This window comes from Lethenteron reissneri, chromosome 6 (genome assembly GCF_015708825.2).
Source record: "Lethenteron reissneri isolate LAM-NWPU_2019-01 chromosome 6, ASM1570882v1, whole genome shotgun sequence".
Taxonomy (NCBI): Eukaryota; Metazoa; Chordata; class Hyperoartia; order Petromyzontiformes; family Petromyzontidae; genus Lethenteron; species Lethenteron reissneri.
Genome location: NC_083784.1, coordinates 1,933,351 through 1,957,913, shown reverse-complemented (window position 1 = coordinate 1,957,913; position 24,563 = coordinate 1,933,351). Strand labels below are relative to the sequence as shown.

The following is a 24,563-nucleotide window of genomic DNA, read 5'->3' as shown; positions in this document are numbered from 1 at the left end:
AGTCTGACTCATTTAGTAGGGCAATTGTAATAAAAACTGTTTGTTGGCTCAACATTTGTACTCGCTCAAAACTTGCTTTTTAAACACAAAAAGGGATATTGTGCAAGCAAACGAATGTCAAATATTCAAACCACTTACTATTACACACACACAATGTTGTATTCTGTGTAGCATATGTTGCATGAGCTATTATATTTAAAAAGACTATGTTTCTTATTAACTGAACAGATGAACTATGTAAACAACCAAACAGACTGCCAGCTGAATGTAACATTCTAAACTGAGAGTGAAGGAAACTTAGTTTTTTGTTTTTATTATCCAGGCAGAAACAATACTTGGGCATTGTAGTCATGGCCATAACAGATACCCCATTAAGAATGCATGTACCCTGGTCGGCACTTTGCTTGTGTGCTGAAAATGCCGGATGATTAGCAGTCCTTGCAAATGGTCACATGCTGAGAACGAGTGGCCAGACCTTTACTGCAGTTTAACTTTCCGGCATTAATCGTATTTAAATGCCCACCTAAATCGGTGGACACCTTCCAAAGTTAAGAATATATTCTCAGTAGATGTTGGATGGACAACAATGCTGATTCTGCTGGAAGCTGTTAATGGGACGCAAAATAAAAAAAAAAATCTTTAAATATGGCAATAAAAATACATTGTTGTTTAAATATGAGTTTGTGTAAGTGTGCATTTACATGCTTTTTGGGTATTTTACATACATTGCACGTTGCTGTTACAAAGGTGCCACAAAGCCACTAGATGTGCCAGTAATATGATTTGTGTGTTCACTCTAGGAGGGCCCAATTGCTTGTAGCCATTTAATTATGGCATGTACACTCGGGTCCTCTGGACTGCACCGAATTAGATACCAAGACCGCTGCTTGATCACTGCTATTTAAGATGCCTCTGAGCTATAATAGTAATCTGCGTGGATATGGGATGTGGAGGGAGAGAGAGATGAGTCTACTGAACATAATTTGCAAATTTAAATTGTTGTACACCAGACGTAATGCGGTCAGAAGAATTGAATGCGTCGAGCATAATTAAACATTCATCTGTTTTTTGTTCAGCCCCCCCTCGGCCTGATAAATGAACAACGGGTGCGGGCAAAATTATGCGTGAAAATGTTTTATCTGTCCGAAACCTTCCTGTGCCCTCTCCTTCTTCGGCTGAATCTTCACAAATAGTTTTTTTTTCTTCGAATATTACAGTTACAATGTTTTTGCAAATATAATATAATCAAAGAAAAAGTAATGCTGTTTCCTGTTACAGTTATTGTATATCATCGGATTTAATTCCAAATCAATCATCATAAAGACACCGTGCTGTCGTTAAATTGTTTCAACTCTTAAATATTGCAAAATTCTGTACGTATTTCATTTGAAACATCGGTTTAGAATATATATTTATACATCACTACATCACACTAAATAGATTAGGTTCTTTAATGTTCATTCAATTATATTCTGCAGACATGGAGGACGCCCAGAAGTATGATGGCTAATTTTCCTTGCAACAACACAGTTGCCAAGTAATTGCTCTCTGACCCATAAGTCCTTAAATAACATTTTAACAATCTACGTGGTGGCATTTTGTTTGTTTTGTAACACATTCATTACTCTGACTCAATTTGGTTACGGGTTTTCTCAGAAAATGAATATGCTAGGCACGACCGTGGCATCGCACATGCCAGTAATTCAGTGCACTGGAGGTGAGGGCTTTGTGTGCATCAACTAAAATGCCCAAACATGCTGGGCTGCGAGGTGGCCACTGTATGGCATCACATCATTTTAATTCCTGAATCCATTTGCATGGAGCTTTGAGCATTTTTCCCTGATTTTTGTGTGAGTTCTCTCCAGGTGGTCTAGTGTCCTCCAAAATGCAAAATACTCCGATTAGCGTGGTTAGCTATGTTCAGTGCGAATTAAGTTCAACATACATGAATGGAATTGGCAAAAAAAAAATAACATATCGACTCGGTGAGACATTTTTTCAGGTATATAAATGACATTATATTCTTGGTTCTTTCGGTAAAGTCACGTAGAAGGGAAATAATAAAATAATATAAATATAAAACAATAAAAATGACATTGTCATGATGATTACATCGTGCAGAACAAAGGGTGGTAACAACCGGAAAACGCATCTGAGAGCTACCCATCTCCACACAGTGTCATCCACAGGGTTGCGGAGAGAGTTACTGGGCTAAAGAAAATTGCGGACACCTAATCTGTGGAGCTGCTCCGACAAAGCACTGCAGATGGTGTGCATGCACAATGTGGCCCAGAAGGCTTGGCCAGTTTTATTATGCATTAGGCTCTCGTCGGGACATCACCGGGCCTTGCCAAGGGAGTGGGGGCTCAGCGTGAGTTCTGCCAATTGTGATTCGCAAGGCCGATTGAGATTCACAGCAAGCACGCGCTTAATTGTGTACAATACAAATGCATTTGCATGTTCCCTTCGCTGTGCACATTCAACCTTGGATCCAAAATGAGTTGTATTGAGTTGTATTGAACGCACGGGCGCTCGCACTTCCTCGAGTTTACCGTCATCAATCGGCAACTCGAATATTGCTTAAGTAACCTACGTTCTAATTAAAAGGGAGGGCAATGATAAACACACCAACTTAGTTACGTGGTCACAGCGAGAGAGTAAAACTTTGCTACCAGTCGCTGGAAGAGATACGGTATCTCTATTGAAGCAGGAGTGTAATTATATGTTTATTTATTAATGCAGCAAACTGGCCAAAGTTTAATTTGTTAACTAACTTTTTAAAATCACAATAAAAAAACATTATAGCTTTTTTTTTGGGGTGTTTGGAACGCACATGATTCATTTATTTAAAGTGTACTTTCATGTTCTGGCACACGATTCCATATGCGGTAACAGAGTGTACTGGTATTGTATGTGGCACTGATATGCATGTTCGTTTGGTGGGTAACTATTCACCCTCTGGCTGTGTTGAATCGTCATGGTTTGAGTCAACGATTCCGTTGAAAGAATCGTTATTTTTGCATAATGCACGCCTTCACATTTGCATCTGTCCTCTCTCGCTCTCCCTCGCTCTGCGTTGTTCCCCGTTGTGCGTCCTCAAGGCCACGAGATTCGTCCGCACGTATCTTGCATAGAATTTGCGTACACGTTCAAACGCTTGATTTGTAGATGCGCACGCTTCTGTGCACGTGTTACGGCTGTACTCGACGATATTAATCGACGCATTCGTGAATATTCTAGATATGTGCTCAGATATTGCCTGGGTGAAATGTGTATTTTCTTAACGCTTTATATAGGTGCGTTGGTAGATAACAGTGGGACCATTTGAGTAAGAGGCCAACCTTGCAAGGTTAGTGAGCCTTTGTGTGAAAGCACATGAAAGAGGGTGCTCACATATCCATGCGAAATTTGAATGTTCTTTCCTCACACGTGTGTCTTTGGCTCTTCATCTGGGCGCACCCTTATTTTCTGTCAAAGAAAGCATTGGCTAAGCCAAACTAAAAAAAACCCACAAATCTTCCAAAGAGAGAGACCTGAGTCTCAGTGAGATGTTGCCGGTAGAAAGTAACAACACACAATAACAAACAAAAAAACAAGACCCCCCTCTCCATTCTGTGTTGGGTAACAGTGGTTGTTTCACCATACTTTACCATACCGTGGAGGGTGGTAGGTGTGGCCAGAACCAGGTCAGATGTCACTCGCCACTGATGTTAGCCATGGTCGGGAATCGAACTCAAGGAGCGGAGAACCAAGTATCGTGTGCTAGCCACTGTGGCATCATCATGCATTGTGCTAGCCACTGCAATCACAGCGTGGTGTAATAGCCACTGTGCCACCATTTAACCATCGATGGGCTCTTAACTCGTCATAAATAAAAGGTCGTCTACTTATTTACACGCACACAAGCACATGTGTTTTTGTTACTGCCATATTTGTCCACAGTTGGAACTTCTGAAATAATTAATGAAAGATTACTTGCCTAGTTATATCTTTGCCAGTGTCGGCATAAGCGCATTAGTACGGGTAATCTAGCATTATAACAAAAAAAGGTAGGACTCATATACTCACACGTTTATTTTATTTAGTCCAGTAAAGAGGCTATTTACGTGGAATTGGGTCTGTATGTTTAGGATTACTGCTGCTTTGTCCAATAAATTATTTTTCAAATCTATTTCGCACATTTATTTCATCTAGATTTGTGTTTAGTCCGCAACAAAATAAAATAAAAGCGTTGTGTGCAGCAATTCTGCATAAGGCAGATGGCGAACCCTGTCACCGATGGAAAACAATCCCCAGAATTCAGAGATGAAATTACATTTTGAGAAGGGATATGTTTTTTTTCCTATTACTGTTGCAAACAGCCTCTGCGCAAGTGTTGTGTCCATGACATGGATGACTGACTGCTTCTGCAGCTGTTGATGATGAAGCGTTGTTTTTTTATTGGTTGAGCAAAACCCGTTCACGTTGATATGCAGACAGCTAATTGTTCAAAGAATAGGTTATCACTACCCTATCAATTATCGCCTTGATTAGTGCTTACAAATGCATGCCAAATTAGCCATGTGTAGACCAAGTCGTGTTGTGAATGTTTGGATGATGAATTTGAACAGCCGGAACAATTGTGTAGTGATCACGGATCTTATAAATTATACTTTAGTGCATGTTAGATTTGTTTGCCTAATTAAAAAGTTAGGTACTTTTTCTAAATAAGCCTAGTATCTGCACAATGCTCTCTCGGATCGCCTTTCTTCCAGAAGGCAGCTTCTGCTGCTGACTTGTATGAAGGTAAAATACATAAATTGAAGAAAGGTGGCAGGTTTCTGGCAAAATGACGCGTGCCTGCTATGTTTATGAATATTTTAGTTATGAGCACCCAATCTCCTATGCATTGGTTTAGCCATTTGCCACTGTACAATAGTGTTTGTGCAAATAACGGTTCAAGTTCGATGTGTTGTAGCAAGAGAGAACTCAAGAGACCAGGACGAGTATCATTGCAAGAGAGACTTGGCTGACCCAACATGACAAAAAGTAAAACAAATTCAACAAAGCACGGCAATGACGCATAGCGATTGGAACAAGGATAAAAATAAAACTTAAGAAGAGAGAGATGGGCTGGTATATTTCATGACATCCTCAACATGCGCATGTTTGTATCATCATCTCTCTTCTGTAATTGTGCTTCTATTGTAATTTCACTAATTGTACTTTAGTCTAAGTGCCCTCTGTTAGGAAGCAATTAATAATGTGAGTGATCAAACTGAATGCCGGTTTAATTAATTTTGAACGGATGTAATTCAAAAGCTTTTGAATCTCAGCAGCTCCTTGTGGCTGCTTTAAGTGTGTTCGGTGCAGACGAACAGAAATAATCGCGTGCGGTTTCCTGTTTGTTGCTAGGCCGCTGAAGAGACGGTGCGAGCCAAGAAGGCCGATGTAGAGGAGACAATCTCAAAAGCGGAGCGGCTGGAGAGGAAGGACACTCTAAATCCAGCCGCAAAGGTATCAACTGCTCCGACATCTCTGACGCATGGGACAAATGAGGTCGCCGTAAAAATGTGCACGCCGTGCGACCATGGGGCGGTGGACAGCGCACCGGACTTGCGATTCGCAAGGTCGCCGCTTCGGTTTTGATCTCCCCGAACACGGCAGTTGAAACGACGGTGCAAGTTGCTTGAATCCCACCCAGAAGTGTTAATGGGGTCACGCACCACAGATAGTCGATCGGCAGCTCACGTGTGGTGGAACGAGGTCTGCGTACGCCCACCTCTTCCAAGACGTTTGACTGGAGCCTAGACAAAGAGGTTAAAATACCCAGAAGAGGAACTCTCGCTCGTGGAGGCGTTTCTGCCAGCAGTGATGGAAGCAAGAAATTGCGTTGCTGCACCTTAACTTTTTACCAGTGTGTGCAGGCACTATTGTGCAGCGATCCAGAAGTCTGCAGTGGCATGTGGGAATGCGATTAGAGTGTGTGCGTTGTGGGTGCGAATGTGTCTGTGCATGTCGAGTGTCTATGTGTGTTTATTTAGTGATCATGTACAACACCAGTGACATATGGTGTATGAACTTGTACTGAGCTTCCCCGAGGTCAACTCAACTTTGAATGAGTAATCCGTGATGCGTGCACTTGGGAGGCAAGGGAAGCGAATTATACTACTTGTGTAGAAATATCTGTCTCATATCTATGCGTATACAGTATATGCATGCGCATAAAAGTGTTTTGCTCGTCCTCCTGATGTTTGTATAAGTAATGCATTTTGGAGGTTACACGTTCATATTGAACGTGATGTCTGACTTCTGGTAAGACTTCTTTATTGGTTTTCTCTGGTATAAAGGAGCATGAGTGTTTGTGTAAGTGCACGCACACAGGAACGATAAACATCGGTTGGTCAGTGCAACCAACCGTTCAGATGTAACTGCTTATACATAGTTTGTTTGCCTATTTTCAAGCTGACAGCATGAAATTGGTATCATACATTACCTCTCTCTCAGCTTGTCAAAGCAGTGATGGTCCTTTTCCACTGAAAATCATTGTTAGAAAATGTTGTCCGTCAGCCCCGAAAGTGTGGGGCAATGAGAACCTCGCAACAAGGTATCAGAGCTGAGGAGAATTGGCGAGATTGGACTGTGACCCATAAATGCTGTTGGACTTCTCTGTGGGCAATGAAAGAGCTACCCAGATTTCTCAACAGTGGATGGGCGGGCCAGTGGCAAGGAATTAATGTTATTTTCAAGGCCACTCTTTAAGGTCTGGTTTTGCCAACTACTTGACTCATTTTACGCATGCACCATTGGAGGTGGCCACCATTTAGTTGTGGGTTCAAATGGAACGGAGGTCAGAGCTGCGGCTCCAAGGAGCAAGGTTGAGCCCCGTGCGTGCGCTCGCGGTCACAAAACACAGCGGCGTCGCTTGCACGGCAGTGTCAGTCTCGCTGCTACCGCTGCGCTCGCGTAGGATGCGTACAGAGCCGTTGTTGGTACGCGTTTGTTGGGATGTCAGAGACGCATTGTCATGCAAAAATCGACATAATGAGCATAATGTTTTATTGCCTGTTCCCCCAAAGGAGCGGCTGGTACAGCTCAAATCCGACTGGGCAGTTTTGAATGACCTGCTCAGAGACCTCAAGCAGGCAACGCCTGAGGTGAAGAAAGTGCCCGGAGGTGAGGAGGGAATGAGAAATCTGCGCACGTGCGTGCGTATGCGTATGTGTCTGTGTCTGTGTCTTTGTATTCGTTGCCGCTTGCCTCCGAGCGGGGGAGCAGGAGCTGAGCGATCCGCGTGCGACGCGCGGTGTCGCCCGGCGACCCGAGCGTCGGCAAACGTCAGCGGCCGTTGTTTGATTCTCAGTCCTGTGTCTCTCACTTGGTCGACTCGGCCTCGAATGAGTAGCATGGGGGGCACTGCTGGGGAGACGAAGGTGCCCACGAGTGGTTCCGACCACGCCGCTCCGTCAAGCGCCACGCCTGCCTTCGTAGACGCTCGCTATGAAGGCAGGGGTGATCACGAGAATGAGAATATTTATTTAGACTGGATGAATCCAATGAGCTATGAGGCTTTTTTTTCACGGATGTCCATACCCTGACTTGTACATTCAAGTAATCTGTTTTTCGATTTAAAGCTTTCATGACTGCAGGGATTCATCTTCTTGGTTCTTTCGGTAAAGTCACGTAGAAGGGAAGTAATACAATAATAAAAATAAAACATAATAAAAGAATTACTTCCGTAGAATGGAAGTAATAAAATAATAAAAATAAAACATAATAAAATAATTACCAAAAGAACCAAGAAGAGAATGTGTTTTTTTTAAGAAGGGAGAATGCCTCTTTAAAATACTTGTGGTCTGCATGACCCTGAATAATAAATGTGTGTCCTTTTCTGTCGTGTTTAATTATTTCCTATTATTGTTAATGCAATGAACAAACAAAAATAAATACACAGAATGCACTTGGGCATGGCTGCAGTAAAAAAAAGCAGACTCTTTGTTCTCCCTACCCCCTCTCCCCCGAAGGTTACGTACGTCCTGCTTGTTAATAACTTTGTCCAATTGATGCTGCAGCAGAGCCCAGTTGATGGGAAACATGGCAAGAACCAAATTGACTTTTCCCGACAAGCTCCTTCGGTGAATGCATTTGTTAAGTACCAAATTAATATGTAAATGAGCGACGATGTAGGCAAGTTGCAGTTCTCGGTGTACGTGGAATGTAAGCGTGTACCGAGAAAAAAATGCACCTAAATGAAATTGCTTTGGAAAATATATTCACATGTTACAATAAAATGTATTCTTGAAACCAATATATGTTTATTATATTTTGCCTTGACTTTTTCATCCCGGTGACAGGAGTTCAAACGCCCGTGTAATGCACGCAACGCATTTAGCTAATTACTGCTGTTTCTCTTCCCCTCGCCACACGCGCAAAAACACACGCATGCACTCACGCACCGTGGCAGCCCACACAGCTGTACAGACCCTCACCGTGGTGACGGTTACCAAGGAGACGATCGCCATGAAGCCCGAGGCGGGTGCCACGGCGACGCCGCCGCCGCTCCCCGCGCTGGCGGCCGAGCTCACCGATTGGCTCACGCTGCAGGACCACATGATCCGCTCGCACGTTGTCACCGTCGGGGACCTGGACGAGATATCGGAAGCAATGCGGAAGCTGCAAGTAAGCATGGAGAAATCGGATGAGCTATGAAGCTCTTTTTGACAGATGTCCACTTGCGCACGTACGTTCGCACGCTCGTGTTCGTGAAGCACGGACGCGCGTTAACGTACGTATGCACGCGAGTACACGCGCGTGCACTTGTGAGCGCAGCTGCACGCAAAGGGATATGGAGACTGGCAGAGACGTGCATTGTGTACGCGTGCGTAAATTCATACTAAGTTCATTAAGATTTTGGAACGTAAAAACAAGCAACATTTACATTGTGCCCATAACCCGGCAATCATCTCGGAGTGCAGAAATGAAAAGGAAGAGATTATAGGGAATGGAACTGAGCAAGCCAGAATCGCATTGGCACAGTGTCATGAGTCAAACGCTGCAAGGTGTTTCGTAATACCACATGCAAGACGCGTTAGGGTGGAGTGGCAGGTCAGTGGTTGGCACAATGCTCTAAGAACCTGGTGACCTTGGTTCGATAGCTGACCACAGCTAACATGAGTTAGCAAGTGATACTTAAATCGGTCCTGATCCCCACTACCACCCACTTCCACCAACTCGCATTGACCAGCCTGGTGAAGCATGGTCAAAACAACCACCATGACCAACAATGGAATGATGAGACCTTTACTTTATCCAGCAGTGGAGTGATAAAGGGCTATACATAATTTTTTATTATTTTAAAGTATGCCTGGCACGTTGACATTTGACCATATTTCACAGAGATTTAAATAATTGTTTAGCATTATTATAAAAAAAAATTACAATTGCTAATTTATTTTATTTAAAATTTCTAAGTTAACGTGCAGTCACCAATTCACTACTTGTGTGTGTTTTTCACATACAAATGCTGGTGGCGAATGTGTGTTTTGATTTGCCCTTCAGAAGGTTTGCTTATCTAAGACAACAGACAGTTAATTAACCTGACTGATCAAGCCAACCCTGTTTCACTGATAACAAAACCACCCTTGAAATCACAAGTAAATTCCTAGCTTGTCACCAAAGAGGGATGGCGTTCAATTTCCAGGAAATTCGAGGGTTCCCTGAATCATGCAAAAATAATGGTGGCATACTGGTGATCATAATTCACGTACGTATTATTATTATTACTACTACTACGGCATTATTGTTTACAGTCAGAAACCATTCTCCATCTGCTGTTGGATGAATGGTTTTTGATATTCAGCAATGCCACTCACAGCTTTAAACGGCTGCAACCTGACCACAGAAAGTCATACACTTTATCACTCCATCCCCTGTTCGGTCAGACCCGTGTGTATTTTCAATGCCTTAGCTGTTGAGAAATCGTGGTGCTTTATAGCAATTAATCCTGCCCAGGTCCATTTGTGTTCCTTCGTCATGATTATAATAGCTAACATGTCTGTCCTCCCAGTCACAGCATGAACTGTCCCATTCCGCTTTATCTGCTTTCCATCGTAGGTGACATATTCATTGTTGGTCACCATATTTTCGATCAGTATGCTATCATTGGCAATATCTATTGATTATAAAATAATTCATCCAGACCCGATGGTGATTGGTCCTTCACAAGGCTCTTCTATAGTGCCTTTTCAAGGGCACAAATAAAACATAGTCTGTGCACATGTACGACAAATTGTGTTTCATAATGGTATAATACTGAATGATACGGAACACATTCCTGTAATCAAAATAATCACTGTCAGCGACATCATCCAAACCACACATAATATGGAATATATTGACATCATCGTCATCAGAGTTGCAAAACATTGTTTGCTTCGGACATCAAGTAATAATGAGGGTCATGCAACAACAGGGCACTCTCGGACAGCGAGAGACATTTTGATCATTGATTAATAAGAGCAGATTGCTCGTGTTTTTGTCCCAGAACTGCTAGAAAATGTGAACATCACAGGCCCTTTTAAGTCGGCGCAAATTACTGGACGGCGCGGGAATCCGACGATTCATCCGCGGTGCACTTCACATCGAATGCAGGGGGCCGAGGGCTCTGTCGGTTTTGCTCCATACAGAGTGGCAAAACGCGGAGACGTTTCCTGTCCTGCTGCAACCAATTATAATCACTACAAAGACAAAGACCCCCACATATAGCCTGCAACAGACTGTTGGGGCAAGTGCTGTTAGCGAGCACCTATGAAGGCCTGCACGGCACACGAGGGGGTAGGTGGCCAACATCACGCCCGGCCGACTTTGTTTCCCCAGTGGTGATGTTTACACACCACAGCAGGTGCTCATTTGAGATTTAGTCGACCTAGGGTGAGGCCCATGACCAGTTCAGAAAATAGTCATCGGGGTTGGCCATGAGCGGGAATCGAGCTCGGGTCGTCCGATTCGTAGCGCGGCGCTAACCGCTACACTACCGCTCGCCACCCACCACACAAGATGCCACCGTTGTATAATGATTTGCAACACTGGACCTGCAATCCAGAGGTCGCTGGCCCGATCTCCCGAGCATGGCAGTTAAAGCGCTGTGCAGCTTTCTGAACCCCCGCGGCATCTGCGCAGCCAGCAGATAGAGTATAGTCGGTTAAATTTGCGGGTAATCTAACTTCTCGCAAGATGCCTGGCCAATGTGGAAGAGGTCAAAATGCCCTCCAGATGGGCTCGAGAGAGAGAGTCCCTCTATTTTGGGTTCTTTGGCCAGCAGTGACGTGGTCAAGTAATTCCAGGGCTGCGCTTTTACCTGTCTCTAATTGTCTGTAAACAATTTTTCTTCCCTCCACCACCCCCCAAATTCCCCCAAACCCCTTTTATCTACACAGAGGGTGTTGGCAGACCTGGACCAGAGGCGACCTCAGTTGGAGGAGCTCATCACGATATCTCAAAACTTGAAGAACAAAACGGGTGACCCAGAGACTCGAGCTAACCTCACTGGAACCAGTGAGCGCGCACGAAACACCGATTATCACCGTGCGGCCTTAACCTATAGCCGTTGACGTTGCGTGCTCACGGCGATGATAAAATGCCACGCTTGGAGCACGTGTTCTCACAACGATCCCGTTAAGTTACCGTACAGCACGTGTAAAAGGGCAGAATTGCAAATTGACGGTTTGCACGCAGTGAGGTCGCTTGCGACAAACAAAAATGCCCGCGACTCATGGGCCATGCGTGCACCGGGGCGGCGCAGTGGTGACGGCGTCGTGTCCAGGCCGCCCTCGCAGGCCTCGTCTGACCCCGATGACGAAGCTCAGTTTTGCGACGACCTGCCAGTGCTTTGAGGTTGGAGGCGTTTTGCGACAGAGCCGCTTTTACCGTCCGCAGATCTATTCGCCCTGATTCTGTCAAGAGTTTATGGCAGTGAGCGTGAAGCGTGTCTTTAATTTTGAGGTCAACACGTGTGGAATTTTTTTTTGGGGGGGGGAGGAATTAAAACTATTTGGTTAAATTATAGAAATTGTACCAATTTCAAATTTTAACATGAATTTCTTTCTCCATAAATACGAATGCCCTTCATCAGCTGTGAGTGAAAACGTGTTCCATGTTGGATGTGTTGTCACGTCTAATTGTTTGCTTTCAATCGGTATCAAGTGTGTGTTCGCTGTGCTCCATGTATCTGGTGATTGCTACCTATGCATTCTTGTGTTGGGTATTGGCTGTTAGTGCTCGAAAGCAGCATTGTCAGATTAATGGCTTTTCCGCTAAATCTCGTCGCAATAAATGAGGCTTAGACGAAAATGTTGGTTGGAAGGTTTAATTAGGATATATTACTTACTTGCCTTGGGCTTTTACTCTAGTTTATATACCCTTGGTGTTAATATTCTTGGCTGGCAGGCTTGAGACATGTGTTTTATTCAGACACAGGAGCAAAGATTTGGATCGAGTTATATTATTTTAAATAAAAATACAAGAAAATTGCACTGAATATTACTGTTTTGCGGTTTTGGGTGGAATTTATCTTCACCTTAGTAAACCTGCTTATGTTTGTTTGGAAGACGGATGGCCATGCAGCAGGCATGCAGGCAGACAAGTAAATAGATTTTCTATATTATTTGAAAAGATTTAAAATGTAGATAAACACGGTATCTGGGAAATACGACTAGTGCGTTTGTCAGGAATGGGTCATGCCTTGAAATATTGGCTTGTGTTATTTTTTCTCAGTTCCAGGTCAGTGTTGATGATAAATGTCCTGAGATTTTATTTATTTATTTGTGCTCATAGTTTTCTGGCCTGTCATAAGTATTTCATTTCCTTTTCACAAGCAAAAATACGCATTAAGGCCTTCAAGAAAGTCTTAATTCTCAAGAAGGCTTTAAGTGGTTAAAGACCAGACTAATATCATCATTTTAAAAAAACACCTTTTTTATTAAATTGATTTAAAAACAAACCTGCACTAATTGATTAGGATGCCGCAGTGGTGCAGTGATTAGTAGCACTCAGAATGTGAATCTTTATTTATCTTGGAGAAATTTGATGAGCTATGAAGCCTTTTTTCACATATGTCCAGTAGGGGCAGGTCAGAAGGCTCCAACAACAACTCTCCGTTTATGTATATGTACGTTCTTCTGCCTTTCTACCATGGTGTAATGGTTACAACCTCCGATTAGCGCGTTTGGCTATGTACGGTGTGAAAAAAGTCAAACTTACATGCATAAAACACACGTACATGACACGCCAGACTTGCAATCCACAGATTGCCACTCCAATTCAGCCTGCCACCTCGACAGTTAAATCAATTCGATCGTTTCTTAAACCCCCCACCCCTCTTCTTGCATCCTCTTCACGTCTCTCCACCGATTGGCATGCGTGGGTGCACCACAGTGAGTCGACCAGACTGGTCACGTGTGGTGGGATAGATGTGGTGTTTGGGCTGCCTCCACCTCTTGGCGAGAAGTTTTCGCGATGATCGGAGAGAGTCGGCCAAAAAAAGTTTCCTCGAGAGAGATTCGGAGCTCTTTCTCTTCGGAGGCCATTCCACCAGTAGCGGTGTTCACAAGGAATGGCAGGTAGTTCACCTTTCACCGGTGTGTGTGCAGGGAGCGTTGCGCAACGATCCAGAAGTCTGCCGCGGCATAGGGGAAAGCAATTAAGGTGCTCCGCTTTGCGGGTGAAAATGTGTCCGCGCATGTGTAGGTCGAGTATACATGTGTGTGTGTGTTTATTTCGTGGTCACGCGTACAGCGTCATCGGCGTATGATATTTGAACTTGTACGGAGCTTTCCCTAGGTCAGCTCGGCTCTAAATGAGTGACTCGGGATGCACGCAAGCGTCGACACTATCAAGGCAAAGAAAGATGAATATTCTTTATACGTGACTTTACTGAAAGAACCAAACAATAATTCCTGCAGTCACGAAAGCTCCAAATTAAATATGATGATGCTGCTCGCGGGAAATCGTCATATTAAACCTCGTCCACACCTTAATGATTCGTTACGCAACTTGCTTTGCAAACAGCTAATTCGCTTACATGTGGACGGCTTTGCGACCACCTGTGAACGGTTGCGCAACCGTGTGCTTCAGGTAGAGTCAAACTCTTACTTTCCAGCGACCTGCCCAGCAATTTGAGCGACGCATTTTTCATCACGTGCACGTCCGTAAGCCAGGATCATCGTCCGGAGTCCCGAATGCGCCGTCACAATTCCCTCTTCGGGACGCTACTTAGCGCGGTTACGTTCGGCGCGGCTCAACGCCCCGGTCTTGGACCCCCCCCTCCCCTGCTCCCCCACCCGGAGCTTTAACCCATGCTCTCCTCCTCCCCTGCAGTCGACCGCGCGATGACGCTGTACGAGGACCTGCAGCGACGCGTCGCCGGGCGGCAGGCCCAGCTGCAGGAGATGCTGCACGACTCGGCGCAGTGGCACGAGGGCCGCCAGGAGGCCGAGCGGCTCGTGGCGGCGGCCGAGGGACGCCTGGCGCGCCTGGCGCAGCCGCCCGCCAACTCCAGCGAGCACATCGCGAGGCAGATCGGCGAACTCAAGGTGCTTCCCACCGCTACAGTGCCCTCTCTCTCTCTCTCTCGCGTGACCGACGTACACCAGTTTATTTTATTTTACTTTACGTATGGGTATGTGTATATATATATTGCGGTCGTTGAGCGAGTGAAACCTTAAGGTATTTTTTTTTTACCAGGTAAGGCCCGCTGAGGTATATAGCTCTGGACACAAATGATGGCTCAACGAAGTGGCTTATCATGTGGAAATCTATAGCAGCGAAATTACTCTGAACACGTGATGTTGGTTCTAAATGTGGAGGGAAAAACCGGAGGACCCGGATAAAAATCAACGCGACCACCGTGAGAGCAACATGCAAACTCCAAAAATACAGCAGCCGTCAGGGCCGTCATCGAAACCACGACCTCCTGTATACCAGGCGAGGTAGTTATCATCTCGCCACCGTTAACATCTCGGAGAGACTTTGTACATCGCCTGCGCTAATTACCGAAACTAACCCTGGCTATCAAACCGACAGAGAGACTCACGAGAGACAGCGATGGGGTTGGAGGTTGGCCACGGACGGGGCTAAGGGCGTACGCTGGCCCTTCCATGTTGACGCCTTCAGCTTGAGTTGAAATCATTTAATTGAAATTGCGGAGCACAAGCTCGAAGGCCCAGAACGTCAAGTGTTCAGCAACAAATAGCACGCTTGAAGGTGCAACAGATACGAGTCTATATGTTTCTTGAATTGAACAAGGTTGTGAGAACTTGGGAAAAGATACAAAGGGAGGGAATTTCCTGAAGGCTAGCAGTGCGAGGGAAGAAGCAGGAAGAGATTCGGCGGCAAGAGGAAAATGTTGATGACGCACGCTTTGTTTTGCTTTTGAAGTGTGGTGGTGGAAGTATTCTACCCCAGTTGTTACTTTAGACCAGCTCCATGCCAGGGAATCTGTCGTGGTGTAATGGTTAGTATACTGGGCTTGCAATCCAGAGATTGCCGGTTCAAATGAACAGTTGCAAGAATTGACACGTTTCTCAAATCCCACCCACCGCTTCTTTCCATCCGGTCGTATAAACGGGCACACCGCAGTTGGCCGATTGGCAGGTCACGTGCTGGTAGAGTAGAGCACGTGTACTCCCACCTCTCAAGACGTCTGGCCGGCGTGGCTAGAGCAACGTCTGGTGGAGGCCCCATTCCGCGGGGTGTGGCGTGAGCAAGCAATTGCACGGCTGCTCCTTTACTTTTAACCTGTGTACAGTATAGCTTGTAGCTTGCCAATTGCCCTGGTTTGATGGAGCATTTATTCGTTGGGAGGACGGGATAAAGAGGTTGGAGGAAAGGGGGGGGGTATTGCCTCCCCCCCAGATGTTATTTTTAAACAGCTCCATGCTACACCAAAATAGTGGATTGTAAATCCGCTTTACTGCCACACTAACATACAGCTATGCATTCAGCAATCCTTGTTCAATATTAATTCGCAGCTCCCTCGGCAATATTAGGGTTCAGGGATCAGTTGACGAAAAACGCCTTAGGTATAATATGCCTGGGTTTGTGATTTGTACAGTGAATTAATACCTGGGCTTTTCTCCCATTCCACTGTTCCCCAATGCTTTTTGTCGTCATTACAAATTAAGCAGACGTGACAATGTTTCGAGTTTAGAGAGACTTGGAACACGCTGCTTCTTTTTATTTACGTTTCAAGCTTGGCAGGTGTAGACTCCAGTTTGAACGCACGATGTTAATTGCTATTCAGTCAACGTGGTGGGTGGAGTGGTGGTTGTAGTGGTTATCGCACTCGTGGCACGAACTTGGGTGACCCGGGTTCAACGCCCAGCTAGTGCCAACGTCAGTGGTGCGTGATATCTGGACCAGTTCTGACACCTCCACCTATCCCCCCTCCTCCTCCTCCCACTTCTTCACTAACCCACACAGACCAGTGTGGGAGAGCCTCTTCATCCAGCAGCGGATTGACCGAGTTGCTTTGACTTACGAATTATTTATTGTTTATCCAATTTGAGCGTTACATTTTTTGTCGTACTATTTTGCAGACGTACCAAACTTGAAGTGTATTTTGTTCACATATATAAAACAACAGAGATGCTTTTGTACAATGCAGTAAATGGAATAGATGTGAAAGATACTTTATTTTTATTTTGTGGAAAATTTGTATATGTGCATGCTGCCGTATTCATAGGAAGTGATGTCGAATCGAAGGTGTTACTTCGATACTTTTCCCACCAAAAGTGGTCACATGGTGTAACATTTACTGAGGTTATAAAAAAAAAAATTTTATATTAAAATGTGCATACAAACTGCAATTCAGTGACGAATATTTAACATTTCTAGAATAATTAAATTTTCTGCGTAAACAAGTTTATTTAATACATTTATATAACAAATAAGATTAAACAAAAATAAAATAGAGACTGATATGAAAAAAAATATATGAAATCCCAAACACATCATTGTTTCATGTATAATTCTTATATATGCTTATGCAGTACTCTATTTTTCTGTTGCTTTACTTTTGAACTATTAACTAAAACAATGTAAACTATTTTAATAACCGGTTAAAGCCCACTGAGCGATTAGCTCTTTTTTAGAGGCGACCTGTCCACACATCATATTTCATCGAAGTGGTCTGTTAAATGTGGAAATTTACAGGAGCCAAATAACTTAAACGCATATTTCTAAATGTGGAGGGGAGTAAAACCAGAGGACCCGGAGAAAAAAATCCTCGTGACCACCACGGGGAGAGAGAGAACATGCAAATTCCAAACATACAACACAGGCATTCATACTCTTTGTTTTTTTTTCGGTAAAGTCACGTAGGTAAAAAATCTAATCAAATAAATGAAAACAACTAAATTAAATCACGACGTTTCGGGCGCAACACAAGCGTCCTTCTTCAGGTCGGGACAACGTAGCGAAAGCACAACCGCTTAAGTGTGTCTAAGAGATGGCTGTGACGAGGAATTATATAGTCGCGGGGGATGGAGGGAGGGGGGGGCAACAACCACTTCAGTGTGTCTTAGACACCTGAAGAAGGACGCTTGTGTTGCACCCGAAACGTCGTGATTTAATTAAGTTGTTTTCATTTATTTTATAAAAAATTTTACCTACGTGACTTTACCGAAAAAAAACAAAGAGTATGAATCCTTGCAGTCACGAAAGCTTCAAATCTAGAATTAAACACAGGCATTGTCGGGGTTGGGATCGAACCCACGTTTTCCTACATGGCAGGTGAGGGAAATAACAGCTCCTCACCGCCACAGCGACTGAACTATACTTTGTCTGCATCTGGGCCCTGATGCTCGGTCATTCTCTGTACAGTTATCATTTTGTAAAAGTCTCCAAAATACGTCTCAAATGTCCTCGCTATGTATCTACCGTTAGATAGGAACCCGACACGCCCACCATTGTGTGTGCCACGCTTGGGGGTTGAAATGGGAAGGACTTTTGGGAAATAAAAGTCGCCATGATTTTTATTTTTTCCTTTCAGCACAAAAGTGCCATAATTGGGTAATTGGGGAAATCAACCCGAATAAAATAAAGGAAAAATCTGGCATATAAAATGTCCGGGTTATGGGAAGGGTGCCAAGGTTATGTCCTTTCAGAAATCCAAGGTTCTTAAATTTAGAGCCAATTCTGCCTTTCATTGTGCAATATCCGGCAGGCAAAGAATCAAATTCAGTAAAAAAAAACAATGTATATGCAGAGAATAGATATCGGTACAGTACATTTGTGGGTTGTCGTGTATATGTGTATACATTAATAAGATCTATATTTGTACGTAGGAAAGTGTGTGTGTGTGTTCTTGGCCTCGATTATCTGAATCCGTCCTGGGCCTTCCGGAGGTCGACTCGGCATCAAATGAGTACCTGGTGCAGTGTGTAACCATCGCCACTGGGGAGACAAATGGTGTTGCTGGCCACCCATCCCCCCTCGTGTGCCGTGCCGGCCTTCAAAGGCGCTCGCGAACAGCACTTGCCTCAACAGTCTGTTAAGGCTACACGGGGGGATCTGTGTCTTGGCCTCGCCTATGTCGACTCAGCCCTAAATAAGTACCTGGGTCTGTGTGTAAAAATATCTAAGCACTGGGGGACAGAGGCGGTCGGCAATTGTGTTTGCCACACCTCGCACTTTTATGCTGTGACGGCCCTATGGGTATGAGCTAACACTTGTCCCGACAGCCTGTGTCGGCTTCACGGGAGATCGTTGTCTTTGTGGATAAATATTGCGAGCAGCATTTTCTTCATCCGTAAATATGGGTAGTGGTGGTGGAGTGGTGACTGCATTCGTTTACGAGAGTAAAGTCCCAGTGTTAAATTCCAGGTTGTGCATCACCATGAGCAATTTGTATCTGAATTTGTCCTGGGATTTTCTCTAAGTTGACTTGGCCTAGAATTAGTATCTGGTGCATTATGTCAACATCAGCACTCGGGAGCTGAAATGCACAATTTATATACAGCAGTTTATTTTACTTGGTATTTTGATTTTCATTTTGAAATACATTATATAAAGGCTTCCAGGCAAGCCACAAAATGATATTTTAATTAAATGTAGATGCCAGTATTTCCACCCATTTCCTAATTTTACACACGACCGGCGTGGAGAATAATCTAATCCATTTGGACAAACTTTATTATATTTCTTTTCTTTAACACGTTTGAGTAATAGTTGAAGAGCTGTAGGCTACTCATTTACCTGAATTAAACATTTTTCATGGTACAATTTCTCAATCCAGGTTTTTTCTCTCTCTTGAAACATGTCCCGTTGAATAATTCTCACGGCCCTCAGTAAGTTATGAAACAGGGTATTTTTAATAACTTCAGACGCAAGTTACGCTGATGTATTTAACTGGCAGGCCCAGGGTAGGGATTATTAAAACAGTTTTCATTAGCTCACAATTGCTCATAACGGTAGAGGAATATTAATCTTGAATGCAAATACCGGTGTTAACTGTCACACACGTGTCGCCCCCATTAATTATGAAGATGGTTTGCAAATGAGCACAACACTCACGGAATCGCAAAAAAAAGTTAAATGACGAGGCCCTATGCCCACTGTTTTCTCTGAAATTTAATTGTTTCTTGCTTAATTATGTAGCATGCAATACGGCCGGTAAACACAAAGAAACTCTAATCGCATAGTAATGCCTCTGAGGCTGTGGTATTACTCGCTGACATTTCCAAATGCTCTCTGGGACTTCCCGCTCAACAGCAGAAGCTACAAATTTCACTGATGACTAGGCAGGCAAATAAAATGGGCGATGACTTCAAATTGTATGATTTATGCAGGAAGCACACAGCTGCTTGGCCGGGAATTGCTCTTACCTGCTTTCCCCGCACAGATGTTATCAACTCGGCGGCGCTGCGTATAATTTCGATACCGTTGAAAGATTCAAAGGCATCGGGGTTCCTGTAAGCGTGACCTTGCACGAAGACTTCTGGGGGCGGGGGAGAGCACTTCACTGTCAATGTTCAACAAACTTGGAGCACGTTGTCCAACGCTAAACACAGATATGTTGTTGGTTATTGTGCATTCTACCCTAGCTCCCACCTTGTCTGACTACGAGCAAATGCTGCAACTCTCATCGCTTAATTGTACAACACTGTGGCATAGTATCCATCCCCCTCCAAATATATTGCACAGCTTGTATATCATGAATTAACATAAGGGTTGGCCAAGTGTTTAGAAGGGGGGGATCAGCCCCCCACTTTTAACCCCCTGCCCCCCCCACTCCCACCCACATCACACTACAGGCTTGAACGATATTGCTGCCTGATGCCTCATTTGGAATTATTTTTCGTGAAATTATTTAATGGCCTTTTTATTTTTCTGGCCATTCATGACGTTACATAACATTGCAGTCAAAGCGCATCTACGTCCCCTCAAATTTCCATCCTGCGCCTGTCGCAGAAATGCCTAAGCCTTTACTTTGTGTTATCGTTATGTGCGGGAATCCCGTGCAGACATGAGCAACATGTATTATTCCGGGTTTATTCAGGCCCATCACAGAGCGTGGGCACACGGCTTGTCAAAACGAGTTAAACCGGAGAAAAACAGTCAACACAGTGGTTGCTCATTGGTCTGGCCTGTCAGTGCTAATGGCCGAAATCTTCAAAACATCTGATATTTCCACATTTTCACATCTGTACATTTTGGCGAAAGGGGTAAATTGTTGCTTCTCACGCACATCAGTATTGTTGTCGTGCATTGGCATTCTCCATCTACTGTTATATGTTGTCACTGATTTCTGGTGCCACTGCACTTTGTTTGGTAGGCCTGCTGTCCGTTGTTTCAATTATCAATGTTCTACTTTTAATGCAATAAGACCACAATTTATATTTCATGGGCAATTCATTGCAACAAATAATTTATCTCGCGTTCTTCTCTCGTGATTGAGCTTTAGTTATTTCAATCAGTCCACTGCTGGATGAAGGCCTCCTCAGACTGTAACAGGTCCTGACTGACCATACTTTGCCAAGTTGACGAGTGCCGGCTGGTAATGTGGGGGCCACATGACTAATTCAGACTCTGTCTACTCGACAGACCTGCTCTCCACCTGAGGACGGCTGCTTGCGTTGTGGCCGAAACGTCGTGAGAATTATTTTATTATGTTTTTTTATTATTATTTTATTATTTCCATTCTACGTGACTTTACTGAAAGAACCAAGAAGATAATTCAGATACCTCTCACGACTTGAAGTTTGCCGTGATCGAGACTCAAACTCAGTTCGCCCTGTTTTATCGCTGCAGTGCGCTCACCCCTGCACCGCAGTTACACCCGTGAAGGCTACATGCATCATAAATGTGCTTTAAATAAATAAATAAGCTCCCATTTATTTTTATTTTTCCCCATGAATGTTTCCCGCATTATTTGCTCGGGAGTATTTTTGGCCCTCACGGGCAATGAAGCCTTTCGTTTTTTGATTTACGAGTGGTTATGAAGTCCTGCATAGTGGAGACATTCATAAACATACTACATCGTTAAGCCTACACTTTCTTGGGTCAGTCAGTTCCAGCGTCGTCATATATGTACGTATGTTAAACTTATTTTGCATTGTACGTAGCCAACCGTGCTAATAGTCAAGTGACATTTGTTTTTCGTTTTACATATTTCTATTTGAGAACTTGCAATGAAATAGCATTCTTACAATATTTTTTTAAAATAAATACTAATATCAGTTTTGCTACATATGAATCTAAATACCGAGCAGTGTTAATTTAATGTCTCAACACTGCTCATGAGACCCAGAAGGTCAACACTGGTTTAGCGTTGCTTATTTATGTAAACTAATGCCACTGATTACCATAAGTCCTGGAAGATCAGTCGGAGTAAAACATGTATTAAGGCAACAAAATGTACTTAGATCTGGCTCTGAATCTGGCAAAAGGCGTGGATCCTTCTTGATTTAGTTCTCGTGGCAGGGACCAGGGTGAGTCGCGAACTGCTTCCTGGAATTTTAGCGTGAAATTTGCACCGTCTCGCGCAATGGCTAACGGCTGTCACGCCATCATATAGCGGCTCTTAACTTCATGAATAAATGTATCACTTTCTAATATTGAACTGTCCTAGCACCCTAGAGTAATGCTCACATTGAATTATTTTATGTTTCTTTCCCACCCCAAGCTTCTTTCTGCACTTATATAAAATGATATTGTGTAATGTGAGAATATTATTTCTTAGCCACGTTTTCTTTTTCTCTCTCTCGCCCCCCAGAGAAAAGTGTGCGACTGTTTTAGTCTTTTAACGCTGTGGGTTAAATCATTATATATTTATATATGTACATTACTCAACTTCTTTATTACTTGGGTCACGGGAAGTTTAATCAAATAAAGCATCTGCTGAAAGGTTTAATTGAGAGTGTTTTCGGGTTAATGCGCTGGTAAAAAGGTTTTGCACCGATAATGAATGCATTCTAATGATATTCTCATCTAAGCGGACCCGAGACTCGTGAAGCCTACGTTCATAGTTCACAGTTTCACCTCGTAAGGATGTTGTCAACCGCAGTGCCCTCGGTGCAGAATGCACACATTTGTCACAATCGCGAGCTGTGGTCATTCCACTGCTGGATGAACGGCCTCCGGCAATCCGGCGTCATCGCTCACAATCCTGCGGTGTAACAACCTGCCGAGCACCAGCCCTGCGCTACGCGCCGACTGCCAATAGCAGAGTTGGATTGCACAGCAGAGGTGTTTCTTTTTTACAATTGTGGAGGCCAGCCACGGGAGCATACAAACGCGTGTCCACCCACCACTCACTTTGACATTGTTTCTTCTTCTCTCTATGCACGGTGCCCGATGTTTGTAATGACACAGCTGCCTCTCTGCCACAGAGTTTGGCCAAGGAGCTCCGACAGTGGCAGATAAGCGTCGACGCGGCGAACGACCTCGCCCAGAAGCTGCTTCGCGACTACTCCGCCGATGACACCCACAAAGTCGAAGAGATGACGGGAAAACTCAACATGGCTTGGTCGGACATCATCCGACGGTAACTTTTACCTTCAACAAATTGTATTTTTTTGTTTGTTTGTTGCGTGTTTAAATGAACACACCTCCTCCAATGCATTATATAATAACAATAGATAATAATAGTCAAATTATAATAATAATTTCGAATTGATATGTGTGCACAGGTTCCGGTCGCTCTGAGATCGAGAGAATAGTTCAGAGGTGCGGGAAATCACAGTCAAGCGTGGATGGGGGGGGGGGAGCTGAAGCCAGGTGCCAATAATTGCCAAAGCTCTTTTGTTCTATACTTCACATATATATTCTTAGGTTTTGTCGGTAAAGTCACGTAGGTAAAAAAAATTAATTAATAAAAGTAAAATAAAAATAAAATAAAAATCACGACGTTTCGGAGGCAACACAAGCTTCCGTCTTCAGGTGGAACCGTCACAGCACGATAGCTGTATCAAGTGAGAGAAATTCTAAGAAAACAGTCCTTGTATATATACTGGTTGAGGGTGGGAGGAGCCAAGGTAGGCCCTGAATATTATTTTGTGAGGTTCGGTGCGGCTGAAGCACGCTGTTAGGAATGAGTCTTTGTTGTGTAAACTAGGTGCGGATGATGTAAAGGTGCGTGTAAATCGGACTGAGCATTTTGTTATGTAGAGGTGATGCGGCTGAAATCGCTGCCAGGAAACGAGTCTTTGTTGTGTAGAATGGTTTTACCTACGTGACTTTACCGAAAAAACCTAAGAATATGAATCCTTGCAGTCACAAAAGCTTCAAATCTAGAATTCACATCTATAATTAGTTTATGGTTTATAACGAGATGTTCGGCAAGCTCCTCGTTAGCAGTGTTTACACACGTGGTAAGGAAACCAAAGTGCCCGGAGAAAACCCACACACACGACAAGGGGGTGGGTGGGTGGGCGGACAACGCCAACTGTTTGTGGCCATCCAAGATGGGCGAAATACTGAAAAACTTCCGCTGATTTATACAGCGCCGTTGCACAATTCTTTATCCAAAAGTTAAGTTTTCAGCCGTGAAAGCCCGCGTGCCAATAAATCTGGCTGGATTGGAAACCCTCCTTCTGTCCCCTTTGCAAGGCATTTACACGCACAGCCTTTTGCTCTGCGTCAATAAATCCCAAAACAACATGACACAACTCATAAATGCCAGGCCGTTTTGGGAGGCCATTAAATTCCGTGCCCTGTTATTGGTGCCGAGCCGTATTGATCCTCCTGTGTTATAAACCTTGAGCTCTCGCTTATCAAATAAAAAATATAAAACTATATAATAATGTTGTTTAATATGTAAAATGCACTTGTCAGGTTTACATATGTTAATAATGTCATTGCATTTGGCTGGTCCCACCCAACACTTCTGAAATATGTGAATAAGCAATGCCATGACAATATAATTAATGGAGTAAATTACTTTTGTATTAATGCTTTGCACATTTAGTCCAGTTCATTCTCAAGTTACATGTGATGAGCAAATATGGACTACTGATTGTATGTTTGAAAAAATATAAATATATTCTTTACTTCTATACTTTATTTGATTTCACTGTATAATCATATTT

At 43.7% G+C, this 24,563-nt stretch overlaps 1 protein-coding gene across 1 annotated transcript in view; it reads left to right on the top strand.

The window, feature by feature from the left end:
• The window catches only part of LOC133353592 (dystrophin-like), a 639,339-nt gene that overhangs the window by 482,907 nt on the left and 131,869 nt on the right, over positions 1 to 24,563 (top strand). The window contains 6 exon segments of the mRNA XM_061569957.1: positions 5,395 to 5,496; positions 7,059 to 7,155; positions 8,444 to 8,658; positions 11,415 to 11,532; positions 14,353 to 14,567; positions 22,866 to 23,020. Coding sequence (XP_061425941.1) covers positions 5,395 to 5,496; positions 7,059 to 7,155; positions 8,444 to 8,658; positions 11,415 to 11,532; positions 14,353 to 14,567; positions 22,866 to 23,020 — 902 coding nt within the window.